A 17,832-nucleotide genomic window follows, 5' to 3' on the forward strand; every position below is an offset into this window, starting at 1 on the left:
AAATAATACAGCCAGTCATCTTGCAATTTAAAAAAATTAGGTAAAAGATATTATAACACATTTCTCACACACACACACACACACACACACACACACACACACACACACACACACACACACACACACACACACCCCAATGACAAAATTTGGCCTCTCCTAAAATAGAAGACCATTAAGAACGGCCAGAAAGGAACACCGTGTCACCCCTCCCTACAATCCAGGTAGTTTCCTTTAATCCAATAGCAAATCTGGGCATATTTGAGAGGGGTGATTCTAACAGCCACGTTGAAATCCTGTGGAGAACCGTTCATGTCTACCCACTGGTGCCCGGAAAAGATGCCAATAATTTTTCGCTCCCACTTCTGCTGCTGTCTCTTCCACATCCTCACGTAGACCCCGGACCCGCTGGCCCCGGGCTGGGCGTCACACTGCTGGTACAGCAGGTCATAGGTCTCATCTTTGACATCACAGAAGCGGTATACCAAGTTGCCCGGTCGGTCATTGTCATAACCGGAGAAGTGGATTCTGCCCCCTGGCAGTTGCTTGGCGGGAGGGCTTACCCCGATCTTCATGAACTTTCTTTTGTGGGGTTTTTTGAGTTCCAGGAGGGCATAGTCATAATCCATGCCAATGTCATTGGCATTGCCCTTGATCCAACCCTTGGGCACATGGGTGCGCTTCACCCGGATCCACTGAAATTTCATCTTCTCGGGCACGGCTGAGCTCGAGTCGTTGGCCCTTCGACCACCATCTTTAAACTTGGGCTTCAGGAAGCCCACTCGCAGTTTCTGGGTTCCTTTCACGTAGGTTTTCCCATCGTGTATGCAGTGGGCAGCCGTGAGGACGTGCTTCTCCGCCACCAGGGTGCCGGTACAGCCTGTTGATAACTTCACCGATGTTGAGAACGGGTAGTTGAGCAGGAAGTCCTTCCCAAAAATGCTGAATCTGCTGTCGTAGCCATAAATCTGCCGCTTCCTTCGAGACTTTCCCGAAGACTCACCCTCACCACTTCTGAGGACATAGATGCCCACCTGTGTCTCGGTGCGGCTGCCGTTGGCATAGAGGGTTTCATAGGACAGGTACTGCTTGGCCTCTTCATAAGTGGGCAGTGGACTTCCCTTATGACACTGGGGGCCACACGAGGAGGACACTTCCAATTTGGCTTCGGCCCCAAAGTGTGGCTTGGCCAAGTTTAAGGTGGACTGGGGTAAGACCACGGGGAGGCGGTAGGCAGGCCAGGTGGGTTTCCAGTGGGCGCCGTAGGGGCTCACCTGCCCAACAGCACAGAGGAGGACGGAGAGGAGGAGAAGCCCTGGGGTCCCCGCCATGCTGAGCACCACCCTGCAGGAACAAAGACAGGCAGGTCAGGAGGGCAAGGGGCTGAGCTCTCCTTTGCTGGGGAGGCAGCCTGGGGGCATGCCTGTCATTGTTTTAACACTGTGAACCCTGCTCATTAATCGGGGATGTGGAGAGGAATCCCTAGGTAATGGTCTCACTCACAACCCAAGGGCTTGACCTTGTTTGTTCCTGTGGCTGGGTGCCCAAAATGAAATTGGGTATTCATTCCCCTCGATGTTTAAGGTGTCCCTAAGGACGGCCTGCTGCAGGGCAGGTGCATGGAGTCATTAATTCACAGATGACTTGCTTGACCAGCCCTGATATCCATACAATTTTGAGCCTTCTTTGTGCTTGATTCTATACTTTCATCCTCTCCTACCTTCCTGGTCCCCCTGCCTTTCTTTCCTTCCTTCCTCTCAATCTCATTATAGGATGTACTTCGAAAATGTTCAGAGTAACTTGCTCATCTCGAGGGTAAATTTAAATTACACAGTTTATTGAATGACTAAGGCGTCAGGGAGGGATGGGTCCACAGTGTCACACTTACTGGGAGTCTGATTGCTTTTAAATGGTGAGTGATTGAGAAGAGGGAATGAGACTTTTTTTATTTGTTTTGCTTTGCTTTGAATTTAGAACAACTTTAACTATTATAAGTTTAGTTTCAGAGTAACCAGGTCTCTGACAAACCCAATATTCCTTCATCCTTTGGATTTTGTTGTATACTACCAGGGTCTTGTCAAAGATCTAAAGCTCTAATAGTGCATCAAGTATCACACTGTGACTATTTCTGTTCCTATTTCAAGTAACTATTGGTTACTTTTTCAGGTCTGTGCATCTGTGTTCCCAGCTAGTCTAAATGCCTTGAACTTGGGCCTATGCTAGCAACTCAACAAAGATTTATTGAATGGATAGTTTGTATTTATGAAGAGTGAATGAATGAATGATTAGTGTGGCTCAAAAAATATATATTTTTTAAATTGGGGTATAGTTGCTTTACAATGTGGTGTTAGTTTCTACCGTACAGCAAAGTGAATCAGTTATACATATACACATATCCCCTCTTTTTTGGATTTCTTTCCCATTTAGGTCACTGCAGAGCATTGAGTAGAGTTCCCTGTGCTATACAGTAAGCTCTCATTAGTTATCTATTTTATACATAGTATCAATAGTGTATATATGTCAATCCCAATCTCCCAATTCATCCCACCCCCCCTCCCCCTTGGTATCCATACGTTTGTTCTCTACATCTGTGAAAAAATATTTTGAATGATGCACGCTGAGTGCTAATGACAGAGATGCGCACGGATGATGTGGTAGCTCAGAGAAAGGGCGTGGAATCCAGTGGTGGGGAGAAGAACACGGGAGGCATCCTGGGGGAGGTGATGCCTGAGATGGGTGTTAAAGCTGAACAGAAATTAGCTAAGACAGAGTGAAGGGGACACTTAGAAAGAGGGAAAAACCGTCTATGCAAGGGCAAGGAGACAGGCAACAGTACAAGTCACTTCAGTAACACATTAAGCTCAGCAAGGGTGGAACAGAGGACATGGTGGAAGCAGCAGGCGAGAGCCACGTTACGCAGGGCTGTGTATACTAGATGAAGGAGTTTGGATTTTATCCTGAAAGGTATGTTTAAAGACCCAGAACGATCATCCCACTACAGGAACAACAACAAAGATGGCTGGAAGTACTCTTATAAATATTGAAGCATCAGTTGGCTCAGACTGGCTCCGAACCTTCTGTTCAAGAGAAGCTGAATAGCAGGTAGGTTAATTCATTCACAATCAAGGACCCCAAAACAAGGACAAGGAGGGGTTAGGTCTTAAGAAGCTAGTGGGACATAGTGGGAGTGGGAGTCAGGAAGAAACTGTTTCACTCTTCTCACGCTTCCTCTTTGAGAATACAGAGCTGCTAGCAACTTCTGGGTGCCTTTTGCTTTCTTTTACATAAAACTGGAAAATCCCATTGATCTGATCTCGTCCAGCTGAGCACGCCAAGCCCCACTCCCAATATGCACGCATCATGTTTTCCAGTATGTGCTTGCCCCACCTGCCTCTGGGGTCTGTTTGGCTTGACTCTTTCTGATTCCACTTCTGTCAAGTGCGTGGCTAGAAAAGAAAGAAATGCAGTCCTGGAAAAGCCAATTCCTTGGGACTTCCTGATTCCTTGAAACTGTTTCTCTCCATTTTTCCAAATAGGAAGGGTCCCTGGGCCCTTTGGCATGGAGGAAATATATCTAATTATTTCTCTGAATCCTTGAAATCATGGGGGGCATGTGTATGTGCACACAAGTGTTTGTGCTGGTTGAGGGTACTGCCAGGACTAAAGGTTCTAAATGGATGACGGAGGGGATGCTAACGCAGGTAGAGCTCTCTTCCCTAAGGGGGACTTTGGGGGTGGGTTAGGTGTGGTGAGGACAACACTTCAGGAGACTTCAGGGGATGGTTCTCTCTGATTATTCCCATCTCCTAGCCGAGGACCCAGACCTTGGACATACCTAGGGCTTGTATAAGTTGCTGTGTAGGTGACGAAATGCCCCCCCTACCAGAATCCCTGCCAAGTGTGATATGTACTAGGAGGAATCATGTATTTCCCACAGGGCTTCATCTTGGACCCCTACCTACCACGCCCTCCTCACTTTGACTATAACATGGAGAACATTAATGCCTATTAACACTGAGCAACAGATGTGTTAAGCCAAGTTTACTTCAGCTTCTCTTTTTTTTCCTTATAAATTTATTTATTTATTTCTGGCTGCGTTGGGCCTTCGTTGCTGCCCGCGGGCTTTCTCTAGTCGCGGCGATCGGGGGGCTACTCTTTGTTATGGTGCACGGGCTTCTCATTGCAGTGGCTTCTCTTGCTGCAGAGCACGGGCTCTAGAACGTAGGCTCAGTAGTTGTGGTGCATGGGCTTAGTTGCTCCGCAGCACGTGGGATCTTCCCAGACCAGGGCTCGAACCCATGTCCCCTGCATTGGCAGGCAGATTCTTAACCACTGCGCCACCAGGGAAGCCCCCTAGATGGATTTTTAAAAGTGTATTTGAACTAGTTTCAGACTCGTTCCTACCGTTCTCTTCCCTGACACCCCAGCCAATAGACAATGTCAACGGTTGGACGAATGGATAAAGCTAAAGACACGTGCCATTGGCACCGTCCTACAGAGTGTGAATTCTTTACTGCCGTAAATACTTTGCACTCTGTACTCCTAGGATCCAATTAACATACAAATTTCAGATTTAGGATTTCAAAAGGCATGTTCTAGTTGATAATATGAGCATATTTTAACTGTCATGTTCTTCCTGCCCCTTGAAAATATCTACAACTTATGATAATATATAAGATCATACTATCTCATCTCCTCCTCTCTCTCTCCCAAGAATAATATTTTGAAAACAGGAATACTTGGCAGCTTGGACCTCTGGATTCTGTGTGTTCTTTCTTAAGATAAGCTGAAGTAGGGACTTCCCTGGTGGTGCAGTGGTTAAGAATCCGTCTGCCAATGCAGGGGACGCGGGTTCGAGCCCTGGTCTGGGAAGATCCAACATGCGGCAGAGCAGCTAAGCCCGTGCGCCACAAGTACTGAGCCTGCGCTCTAGAGCCCGTGTGCCACAAGTACGGAGCCCGCGCGCCTAGAGCCTGTGCCCCGCAACAAGAGAAGCCACTGCAGTGAGAAGCCTGCGCACTGTAACGAAGGGTAGCCCCCGCTCCCTGCAACTAGAGAGAGCCCCTGTGCAGCAACGGAGACCCAACGCAACCAAAAATAAATAAATAAATAAATAAATAACATTGTTAATGTACTAAAATTGCAAAAAAAACCCACATCCATCTAGGAACCTTGTCTTAATGAATTAACTAACCCCCTCTCAGGCAAAATTGATTCTAATTTCACCTTTCCCAGTGTTTGCCCTGTATAGTAAAGCCCTGTTTAAAAAATACTTTCCAAGGCCTTGAAGCATGCCTCATTTCACATGTGTCACCATGGCATACCTTTTTGAAAAATGTCTGCCTTTCAAAAAGTAAACACTGTTTTTAGAAACCACTTAGTGGGTGTGGAGACACAGGAACAAGTCTTTTTCTGGGGTATGCGTGTTGGCTCTCACTGGCCCCAGCTTCACTCCAGCCTCTCAACACACAGAATCGAATTTGTTCTTCAGCAAAATGAGGGCTGACTCTGCCAAGGGCCTCCCGGACCACTTACAGATCACAGGATGCTGTTAGAGGGCACTAAAGAGCCTACTGCAGACTATGGCTAAAATATTAAGACTCTAGACGAATAGCATCTAATCTAATCCAGAGACTTCACAACAGAAATTCTGGGCAGTCAACCAGTTTAGGAGAAGTCAGCCATCTATAAGTAAAACTGCTAAACCAACAGGGCAGGGTAAAGCTCTAATCCCTTAAAAATAAACGTTTCAGATACGTCAAAAACGCTAATTCTCTTAGTTTGAAGCATCGCTTACAAGTTCCCTATATTATTATTTCAACTCTATTCATTATTTTGTGTGGTAAGACCTTATTCTGAGAACATTTTATATCTTCATTAAAGTTTCTAGGGTTTCCCTGGTGGCGCAGTAGTTAAGAATTTGCCTGTCAATGCGGGGGGTGCGGGTTCGAGCCGTGGTCCGGGAAGATTCCACATGCCGTGGAGTAGCTAAGCCCGTGCACCACAACTACTGAAGTCCGCGCACCTGCAGTCCATGATCCACAACAAGAGAAGCCACCACAATGAGAAGCCCGCACACCTCAAAGAAGAGTAGCCCCCGCTCGCTGCAACTAGAGAAAGCCCACGCGTAGCAGCAAAGACCTAACACCGCCAAAAAGAAATAAATAAGTTAAATAAATTTAAAATAAATAAAGTTTCTATCTAACTCTGAAAGCTACAAAACTGTATTTAAAAAAAAAACTTTAATTCAGATTTAGAAATTAATGCAGGTCAAATTATTCCAAATTGATTTGGTTTTTTAAATACCTGATCAGAAATTGGAAGAGAAAGTTGTATGTTCTCAGGTCCCCACCTGGGTTTAAACTGACAACTGTATTAAAGTTACAAGCTTCATCAGTTACTCACTCCTTTACCGATTGTGTGTTTAGGGTGATTTAGAAATTGTTATGAACAATGATCTCTTAGTCTTCTAGCTCTGGTCTTTCCAGGTCCAGGATTCTCTCATTTTATAATTTTCCAGGGACACAAAAGGCCAGGTCAGGCATTATGTTGTTTATAGACAGCGTCTGCACTGTCATTTACTGCTCAGTAGCTTTTACTCAAAGATTTGTGGAAGGCGGAGGCACAAGGGGAAAGGAAAAGGAAAATTTATCATGCTAATCTCTTGCCTGTCTGGACGGCAAGGTTTCCCTTATCTGTTTGCAAAGGAAACAAAGGCCTCCAGCAGAGGGCAGCTTTCAAGAATGGAGTGGAGGATGGCTAGGTGAGAAAGCTCTTAGCAAAGTCTTGGGGTAGAGGTGGGGGGGGGACACACCCTACTTCAACTCAGGGCCTTTCCTAAGGCATTCACACCTTGCCCTGACCCCTTCCCCATTAATAAAACACCTTAAAATTAGGTTGGTGGCTTTGCATTAATTTCCCAATTCACCTGATACTAGGATAATTCCCCAGGAGACAATTATTGTTTCCATTTTTATACTCTTGGTAAGCCTTAGCTATGCCCATATAAGTTTATTTAAACATAAACACTCTAGGATGAAAACAGTCATAATCTCACTACTGGAAAAGTAACTAATGGGTCACATAATTTTTAATTCTCTCCTGCCTTTAAATGAATCATTTTATCCTTTTAGAACTGTCTGGAAAACTCACACCTTAAAAAAGGAATGAACATTTCCAAATCTTATCCTTATTATTAACCAACAAGGACCTACTGTATAGCACAGGGAACTCTGCTCAATATTATGTAACAACCTAAATGGGAAAAGAATTTGAAAAAGAATGGATACATGCATATGTATAACTGAATCACTTTGCTGTACACCTGAAACTGTCACAACATTGTTAATCGACTATACTCCAATATCAAATAAAAAGTTAAAAAATAAATGAATTAATTTTAAAAAATCTGGACAAAGTAATTCAGGTCTACAACATTTCATTTCTAGGAATAAGCCTTTACTGGATAAGGAGTCCTTAGATACATAATTATCTTTTAAAGTTCCCAACTAAGTATTTTCATGCATCACTTCACCTAAATGACAAAGAATGGAAAATGAAGGTAAGCAAATATTTTCTCGCCATGCTTAGTAATATGGAAACAGTATTCCTTTTCCAGCTCTGTATATCTGACTCACAAGAGGGTTACACTTTCCATGTCCCAACACTCAACGTGAGCCGCTGTCCCTCTGTCCACTGTCTGAAAATATTTATACCTTATGAAGATGCTGCCACTTCATAAGCCCACTAATAACCTGACAGTGAAGGGACATTGCATATTAGCAGATGTGCAGACAACAATCACTGCTTGGAGACCGTGGCACTGAGATGGCTCTCTGCCAGTTCTACACCTTGAAAACTGCAACAACACAGGTCTCCTCAAGAGGGCAAGTGTTTGGGATAATGGTTTAACTCCTATAGCAAAGAAGTGCTGGCAGGGAAAATCTAATCCTCAGGATATAAGTTCTCTGTTGTACAACATCTGAATTCCTGTGACCACTATAAACGGTAATGACAGGAAGAAACAGCAGGGAAGTTTGTGAGGATAAAAGTTTTGGACACCATCTGGAAGGATGGCCAAGGGTTTTTCCATGGACTCTCTGCCCAGAGATACTGAACAGTGAAACCATGCTAATTCCTAAAGCAAATAGCTAAAAATGAACAAAGCTCTGGGAATACTCTGCAGCCAGGCATGCTCTCATTTTCCTGAGGCACAGAACCTGTTAAAGGGAAACAAACCTAATCACATAATGGTTTAAGAATTACAGTCTTGTACAGGAAAGAAATGCAGGGTATTTACAAGCCCAGCTACCCTAAACATAATCTTGTGGTCAAACGAAGTTTAACTTCTTCTCTATCAGATTTTAGGCAAAATGAACTACCCTAGTGAGCCTGGGACAAACCTGGCAGCAGAACAAGAGCAGAGTATAAAACTGTCAATGGTGAGACCATGAGAAACGAATTCCCTGGAGTTGGGGGCGGGGGAGGGGAGTTAGGCATGAATAATGGCTGGTGGATTAAATCCTAAGGGATCTATGAGAAAAGATGTGCAGGAGAACCTGAGACTCTTAAACACTGCAGACAGGGGCCAGAAGTGTTCTCAGACCCACTAATGGGCACTTTGGCACTTATACTACAGACAGAAAAATGCACCCACATTCACCATCTACCTGAATAAATTGTCACTGTTACAAAAATGAGATCCATATTAGTTACCTTGGAAAAATGCTTCCTTTCCAGTTCAGGCAATGGAAAGGATGACGAGTTATCTCTTGACTTTAAGTGGCAAAAATACAAGTGAAACAATCTATTCAAATGCAGACGGTGTACATATGATCACAAACACTTTCACAAGTACAGATAGTGGCTTTCGTGGCAGTTCCTAAGTTCCTTTTGCCCACTCCACCTCCAATCCACTCCTGTCTGACAGACTTCTTAAGAGATGCAGTTATAAGGTCTATTGTAAATGCCTCTTATGCACAGGTATGATTCTGAAACAAGTGCAATAAATAGCCTGATATTAATTTGGAATTCAGCTTTTGGCCACAGCTGACTTCAAACCATAAATTCAACTCCTTACCACAGGGCCTCGTCAAAACGATTCTGGCATTGGCCTACCTGCTCCTAAGGATGGCAGAGGGACCCCTCAAGTTCAGTTTCGGAAGCTAAGAGAAGGCAACCCTGAGCCAACACTGATCCTGAACAACCAGGAGCTTTCCATCAGCCAGGGGCTGTTTCTGAAGTCTCATGGATGTCACCCAAAAGGGAATTAAACAAACAGGCTTTTTATCAGCCGCTTTCTCATGAGATGTTCGAAAGCAAACCTAATTTGTATTCCAGAGGGGAGTGGTAGTTTTCCTTCATCTAAATAATTTTTCTCCCTCCTCTTTTAAAACATTTTTGAAACTTTTTTCAAAGTGTTTTTTTAAACGTTAACTAGTGATGAATGTCCACAGGCTCAGGAAGAAATATTTGCTTCCAGCAACTGTTGATAGTTCACGGACAGTAGTTTCTAGGGATGCGCAGGGTTATCAATCAAGGCACCAGAGAAAAGAGCCGCTTTGCTGCAGTCTCCTTGCTTGCTAAGGTTTGTTCACAATCACATGCCCAGGATTTAAAAATTAATGTTCAGATCTTGTTGGAATACGTATGTGCAAAACTCAAGGGAAAAAGTGAGGGTATGCGTGTGTGTGTGTCTGTGTGTGCACGTAAGAGGCGCCGGTGTTGTCATCTTCCAGCCGGAGGACAGCGTGCCCAGAGCGGGCTCTTTCTTTACTCCCACCCAGCATCCGAGATGGTAGTTGCAAAACTTTCCTTCCCTACCCGATCCACGGGTGACACTGCGTGATCCAAATGCCCTGCAGCTCCTGAGTCTCCGCGGAGCTCCCGCAGGCCGCCGGTCGCACCCCTCGAGCCCCGAGGGTAGCCGAGGCGAGGTCTCCGGTGCCGTCCCCCCAGCCACGCAGCCCGCGGTCCCCCCGCCTCGCGCCCACCGGCCCTTTGTTCCACGGCCCCCGCCGGGCCGGCGCCCTCACTCACCCGCGCCGGGTCGCCCGCCCGGACCCCGGCTCGCCGCGCCGCTCAGACAGGTGTGGGGGCCGGGAGGGCGCGCGCAGCTCCCATGCCGGCTTGGCGGCGCGACTGAGTGCTAGCGGGCGGGCGGGCAAGCAGTGCCGGCGGCTGCCGGGTCCGCCCCCCGCGCCTCCGGAGCCCGCCCGCCCCGCCTCCGCTCTCGGGGAAGCCGCTCGGCCGCCACCCGCCCGCCCCCCCGCCCACCCCCCGCCCGCTGCCCGCGGCCCGCGGCCCGCGCCCCGGCCCCTCGCCGCCCGCAACCGGTCCGAGCCGGGCGCGCAGCCGGGAGGACGCGCGGCCTTGCGGCCCCGCGCAGGTGGCCCGGCGCAGCTCGCCTGTCCCGGCCTCTCCGTGCCAGCCCGCGTCGGCTCTCGGGGAAGGGCCCGCCCTGGCCGGGGACCCGCGCAACCCTTCCTGAGCGAGCCTGGGGCCTTCGCTGCCTGCGGTCCGCCGCCTGCTCGCAAAGACCAGGGGCCCCTAAAGTCGACAGCCGAGATCTGGGGCCGCGGGCCACACCTGGTGCGCGAAAAGCCCCTCCGCAAGTTTGAAGAGTTGGAGAGAAACCTGTGCGCTTCCCACCCCACATGCGCTTTGAGAGTTTTCAAAGTTTTGAGGTGATGTCCGAGTTCCTTCCCCCTTCACCCAGTCTCTCGGGGGCCTCAAAGGGGCGGAAACCCGCGATCCGGTGGCAGGACCGCCAATGCTTTGCATCCCCTGCAGTAGCGCCCAGTGCGGTGCTTGGGGCCCGGAGCAGGGCAGGGGCTTGGCAGCTTCCAGTAACCGGCTGGGTAGGGAGCCCACAGGCCTCAGCTCTCTCTATCCGGGCACCAGCGGGTGGAGCCACCTCCTCACCCAGTGGGCAAGCGGCCCACAGAACGGGCAAAGAAGGTACAGATTACCCCTCTTTGACAGGTAAGGCAGGGGAGGAGGTTTTTCAGGGCTTAATGACTTGCCCCAATGCACTGAGGCCGCATTTTTTTTCTGTGAAGCCCTTTAGCCTGCCTGTCTCCCACCAAAGTCTGCTCTCAAAAAGAGAGGACTTAACAGGCTGTTTCACACCAACGTGTTAATGACAGACCAAGGTGCTTGTGTTTGCCACCGATTTTAAATAGGAAAGCCCCAACACGTGTCACTCTGTGGTGATTCTCAAATACGAGGGCACTATTTTAAGGGCAAAATTTTCTTAAAGCAACCCACTTCTGGCTTAAATTATTTTCTTTTAAAACGTTGCATTACTATTAACATAAAATGAGATATAAACTTGTGTCATAGCTTTTGAACAACTCTGGAATAAAACCCAAACAAATTTATAAGTTAAATATAAAATTCTCCTCCCAGAGCTGTGAAATTTAAATTACTAATGTTTACTCAACTACTACTAGCAACTTGTGGTACTGACTGCCCAGGTGTGAGTACATTTGAGCTCTGCGTGGCTCTGCAACTCTTATGGTGTGGGAAGGGCCCTGTATTGACTCGATTTTCTCATCTCTTTCCTCCCTTCCAGGTACCACACCCCCTCTGCTCAGACTCTATATTATTGTAATAGTTGGCTTTCATTTGACTCTGATACATAATTAGAGATTAAATTTGTGCTGTTCCTTTCTTATTAGCATAACGAGTAGAGTGGTAAGTGTTGTTGGCAAGGCATAGCTCACACAGGCACTGAGATCACAAGGCAGTACTTGGTATCAGATGGTTATCCCAATGATCCAGAATGTGTTCATATTCATTTTTTTAATCATAACTATGAAAAAAATAAATTTTGGCTCTCCAGCTTCCATTTGGAGAAACACCATTGAAAATCAAATACCTAACTTAATAGAGAAGGCGGGGTTGGAATTAGGAGGGGAAGAAGGGAGAGACTTCCCAAAGCACCTATGCACACATGCAAAGCATTGTGTTAGGCACCAAAATAAAGAGATGGCCACAGGAAGACAGTCCAGCAACATAGTTAAAAGTATGCCAGTGGCATTCAACTATGTGAGTACTATTCCAGGCTCTGCCTCTTATTAGTTGTGTAGCTTTTGGCTTGACCTTTCTGTGCCTCAGTTTTCTCCTCAGTAAAATGGCGACTACTTCATAGCAATGTTTGAAGAATTGAATGAATTAATACACATAAAACGCTTAGCACATGGCCCGACACACAGCAGGCCCTTAATAAATATTAGCTGTTGTTACATCTGTTATGTAAAAAGAACGTGCCTTCTCTCTGCTTTGGAGCACCATCCTTCAGGAGCACCTCAACCTACTTGGACATTCATTGCTCATTTGTCCTGGTGGTTTCTGAAATTAGTGTCACCAATTTAGGGAAGTAGAATCTTGGAGAACAAGATGATTTCATTCCCATCATTCAGAGAGAGCAACTGAAGCACAGAAGGACCCACTGTGCCCTCTCCTAGCTCCACTCGCAGAGCCAGCCTCAGGCCTATTGCCCCCTACCCACACAGGAGCTACAACTACAGATGACCTGTGGAACTGTGGGTTTGAACAAGCTCCACCCACTTCTCTTGTTTCCTGGAGCTGTCAGTAGTAAAACGAGAGGGTGCTACCTGGCTCAAAGGTTGTCCCTGCGATTGCCATAAGGACAGCAACAACAACGGATCTGTAGAGAACTTTGACGCCAAAGAGAAATGCCCTGTGTAGCAGGAGTCCTCATGCTGAGCCTAGATATTTGCTATTTTTTTTGTATTTGCCCCACTCCGCTACCTGAAAAAAACCCAAAACAACCACCAGATAAACCAGAACCCTCACTGCTTAAGAACTCAATTCAACTCTATAATCGTAATTCTCAAATACTTTTCATGAGTATGGCACCTGAGGTGTTAAAAACGCATTCAGGGCAAGGCCCACGCATTTAGCGAGTGCTCACTCTGTATAAGGTACAGGGGCTGTGAGAAAGAAAGCAAATATCCCTCATCTCAAGGAATTTATGCTTTGGATAGAAACGAAACAATCAAATACAGGAGAAAGTGAGATGTAGGCTGGATCAGGCTACAGCTAGAGAGCATGGAAGGGGGAATTATTAATTCCCACTCCGGCAGGTGCTAAAGTCTCCCATGAGGTGGTAGAATTTGAGCTGCAACTCAGAGGATGAAGACTTGAGCAAAGCTTCAACAAACATCTCATTGGGTTCCTCCACTGTGTAAATGAGGGCAATCTGGGGCTGAATGAAGAGGGCAGAACTAGGATGGGATTGTAATAATTATAGCTATGTTTGTTGAATGCATATTATGTGCCAGGTAGTGTGGAATATACTTTATTACATGTGAGACTGAGGTTCAAAGTGGTTAAATGGGTTACCCAGTGCTGTACCACTAAGAAACGTGGCTGTGAGTTCTGCCCAGTCTGTCCTACTCTTTCAGCAGGCTCCGCTGTGTTATATTGCTTCCCAGACCTGCCTTTTCTTGTGCTAATAATCAGGAGGTTGAATCAGTGGCCGCTGTCGCTTGAGCTCCAAATATCCTTTTGATTGTATCTTGCTTTTGTTCCAGTTATGCAATCACTTAGTAATGACCTGTTACATGGCCTCAGTGCAGGAGACAAGGTGGGACTGAAAGATAATTAGAAACCTAGGGTGTGGCAGGGAGGGGGAAGACCCAACGCCAACTCTATAAACTGCTAAACTCAATGTTAGTGCTGATTTTCTTTTAATTGAAGTATAGTTGATTTACAACGTTGTGTTAGTTTCAGGTGTTCAGCGCAGTGTTCAGTAATACATATATATCTATACTTCTTCAGTTTCTTTTCCATTATAGGTTATTACAGGATACTGAGTATAGTTTCCTGTGCTACACAGTAGGACCTTGTTGTTTATCTATTTTATATATTAAATATAGTAGTGTGTATATGTTAATCCCAAACTCCTAATTTATCCCTCCCCTTAGTGCTTACGTTTCACGAGGCCGAGATCCGCGTGCAGCTTCAACAATTTGCCAGTTTGAAAGGTATCAATGAGGATTATTTCTAAGGAGATAAATTTACATATTTAAAAGTCCTTTCCATCTGGTTTCTTATTTCTGTGGTGATAATATGGCTCTAGGAGTTCACTCAGTAAGTGGAGGTTTCTAGCTCCGTGTAGTGAGTGAAAAGAGAAATGGAGTGAGAGACAACACAGGGTCGGGAGAGAGGCATTCTCAACCTGTCTGGGCGACTTTGGATAAATCACCTCACTTAACCTGGATTTCTCATCTGTAAAAAGAGAGCCTAGATGACCTGCTCTTACAGTCTTTGAGTCTACAACATTGTAATTCTTACGGAAGGATGATCCACATATATTTTGATCTTTGGGCACCCAGCATGTGGTCCTAGGGTAGCAAAGCATGTGGAACTCTGGAGTCTGACTGGCTTGGACTCAATTTAGAATTCATTTAGTTGCTGGGTGATCCTGGGCAAGTTATGTGACTTTCTGCGCCTCACTTTTCTCTTCTGTACAATGGAGCTTATTTCAGGCTGTTGTAAGGACTCAGTGAGATAATCAGTACAAAGCACATAGTACAGGGCCAGCACAAAATAAATTCTGAATTGGTATTACCTATTGTTATTATTATTATTACTACTGTTCCTCTAAGTGCTTAATAAATGTTTTTAAATTTGTTGAATGAGTGAATGAATCAATCAAATCGTTATAGTATCAATGCTAAAAAGTTTAATCCAGGCTTTCCAAGAAAAAAACTATCTTAAGACTTTTGTTCAACCCCAAGTCTTTTGTCATAGGTTTGGTTTGTAGGCAACAAAGAGTTTCCTAGTCTAGTCATCCCTTGGTATCCATGGAGGATTGGTTCCAGGACCGATGCCAGATACCAAAGTCCAAGGATGCTCAGTTTCCTTATGGCATAGTATTTGCATATAACCTACAAACATCCTCCATATACTTTAAATCACCTCTAGGTTACTTATAATACCTAGTATAGTATAAATGCTATGTAAATAGTTGCTGGTGTGGCAAATTCAAGTTTTGCTTTTTGGAACTTTATGGATTTTTTTTTTTCAAATAGTTTTTGATCCGTGGTTAGGTGAATCTTTGGAGCACATGGATACAGAGGGCTGCCTGTACTGAATTTAGGAAGAGTTACAGATTCAAATGGGAGCCAGGGTTAGATTTTTGTCTCCTCTTCCAATCTCCCTATGGCATCATCAGTTCATTTATTCAACAAACATCTACTGAACGCTAACAATGTCCGGTCTATATATTTGTCAGTGTTTTAAGGGCAAAACCAGATTTTCGTCTCATGATGGTGGGATTTAAAACCTTGCATGGTAAAAAATAAAACCACAACAAACTCCTATAATTTAAAAAAAAAGAAAAAGCTAACAAAAAGAGCCACTAAAAATCATCTTTATAGCACTTAATAAAACAAAATAAATGTATTTGTATTGCACTTAAAACTTTAAAAAAAATTCCTGTTTTTGTTACGTATAGATTACTCATTTTTAAGTATTTGGAAATATAAGTAATCCGTACACTATGAATATAAATATGTAAAGTTATATAAAACCTTAAAATATAAAGTAGTTGTAGAGTTAAATTGTCACATTGGTACATATGGTAACCTAAAAAGAAAAAACACAAAAAAAAAGCTGTTCAAAAAAACAAAAACAAAAAAAAGGCAAAGGAAAGCTTTACTCTAATCCTACATATAGCAATCTAAAATTATTAGGAAGAAAAACAGGCTTTGGCAATTTCCTGTATACCGTGGGCAGTGTTCTAGACTGAAAAATTAGAAACATTTTGAAATAACTGTGTGTTTCTCATTTTTCACCAGAGGCCAGTGCTGGACTTCTCTGATGTACTGTAACTTGCATACTGGATCTCATGATCAAGAACAAAAGAGAAAAAAGATTTTTTTTTTCTTCCTTTAACTCAAGGAGAAGCATCAGAGCTGCTGGCCTTGAAATAGACTTTAAAAACCTTTTGATATTCTCTTTACATTTACGTTATTAAAATTTCTTCCAAATCTCTATAACTTTAAAAGGCATTTTTGGAAAATCCTTTCGTTTTTAATTTATGTTCATATTTATCCATATATATTGGATTCTTTCTTTTCTGTCTTATAAGGAGTAATCTTTTATGCAGTTAAGTATGGGGTCTGGATATTCAAATTCAGTGTCTTTTCATGAGGTTTCTCCTTTTTCCTGGCAAATTCTACTCATCCTTTAAGCTTAAACATCAGCTCTTTTCTGAAGGCTTCCAAACCCTTCATTGCTAGATAAGGAGTTCATTCTCTGTTTTCAGAGAATTGTATTGAAATTATAGCTTACATTGTAACTATATATTTTCATTTCATGTTCAACCTCAAGCAGTCCAGAGCTTTTTTTTTCTTAAAAATCGTTATACAGTCTTTCTTTCCTCCCTTTCTCCCTCCTTCCCCCCTCCCTCCCTCCCTTTCTCCTTCCCCCCTCCTTCCTTCCGTCTCTCCCTCCCTTCCTTCCTTCCTTCCTTCCGGCTCTGTGGGCTCTTCATTGCTGTGCGCAGGCTTCTCTACTTGTGGCCTGCGCGCTTAGTTGCGGTATCTGGGAACTTAGTTCCCCGACCAGGGATTGAACCCGGGCCCCCTGTATTGGGAGCATGGAGTCTTAACCATTGGACCACCAGGGAAGTCCCGGTCCAGATTTTCTGATGAGTGGGAACTCTGTCTTGTTCTTCTAGTCCCTATGGTTTCCCTCTGTAGTCTAACAGAGCCTGGCTCAGCTTAAAGGCTCCATTAATTTTTACTTAATAAATGATTGAATGATGAATGAGTAAAAGTCTTTTGCTTTTTAAATTTATTTAATTAATTTATTTTTGGCTGTGTTGGGTCTTCGTTGCTGCACACGGGCTTTCTCTACTTTTGTTGAGCGGGGGCTACTCTTCGTTGCAGTGTGTGGGCTTCTCATTGCGGTGGCTTCTCTTGTTGCGGAGCATGGGCTCTAGAGCGCAGGCTTCAGTAGTTGTGGCTCGCAGGCTCAGTAGTTGTGGCTTGAGGGCTCTAGAGCGCAGGCTCAGTAGCCGTGGTGAACGGGCTTAGTTGCTCCATGGCATGTGGGATCTTCCCGGACCAGGGCTTGAACCCATGTCCCCTGCATTGGCGGGTGGCTTCTTAACCACTGCGCCACCAGGGAAGCCCCTTTTTTTCAATATGGTAGTAACATGTCATAGAACAGTGGAGTTCTGTAGGATACAGTTTGTGAAAAACCATCCATAAGCTTAGCCCCACTTCCAGGAGTAAACCACCTCTGCTCCCAACACGTGGTTTGTACTTTTTTGCCTCATTTCCTTTGCTTGTATTTGAAACTGTTTCCTTCATATCCACTTGTCTCAATTCTACTTTTTAAAAAAATTGAAGTATAGTCGATTTACAATATTGTGTTAGTTTTAGGTGTACAGCATAGTGATTTGGTATTTTTACAGATTATACTCCATTATAGGTTATACAAGATAATGGGTATAATTCCATGTGCTATGTAGTAAATCCTCGTTGCTTATCTGTTTTATGTATAATAGATTGTACCTGTTAATCCCATACCCCTAATTTGTCCCTCCTCCCTTCCCTCTCCCCTTTGGTAACCACTAGTTTGTTTTCTAAATCTACTTCTATACATTTTTAAAAGGCCTAACACTGTGTCACATCCTCTACAAAGTTTTTTTTTTTTTTGCGGTACGCGGGCCACTCACTGTTGTGGCCTCTCCCGTTGCGGAGCACAGGCTCCGGATGCGCAGGCTCCGGATGTGCAGGCTCAGCGGCCATGGCTCACGGGCCCAGCCGCTCCGCGGCTTGTAGGATCTTC

General features: G+C 44.8%; 1 protein-coding gene across 1 annotated transcript; it reads right to left on the reverse strand.

Moving 5' to 3' along the window:
- Window positions 1-200: 200 nt before the first annotated feature.
- Window positions 201-10,111, reverse strand: PRSS23 (serine protease 23; the record flags this gene model as incomplete). The annotated part of the gene is made up of 2 exons (XM_082845766.1): window positions 10,036-10,111; window positions 201-1,341 (listed from the first exon to the last, which is right to left on the reverse strand). The coding sequence occupies exon 2, from the start codon at window positions 1,326-1,328 to the stop codon at window positions 201-203; it is 1,128 nt and encodes a 375-aa protein (XP_082701892.1). The 5' UTR covers window positions 1,329-1,341; window positions 10,036-10,111.
- Between the last annotated feature and the right edge of the window lie 7,721 nt (window positions 10,112-17,832).

Source organism: Leucopleurus acutus (genome assembly GCF_964270905.1).
Source record: "Leucopleurus acutus genome assembly, chromosome: 8".
Classification (NCBI taxonomy): domain Eukaryota; kingdom Metazoa; phylum Chordata; class Mammalia; order Artiodactyla; family Delphinidae; genus Leucopleurus; species Leucopleurus acutus.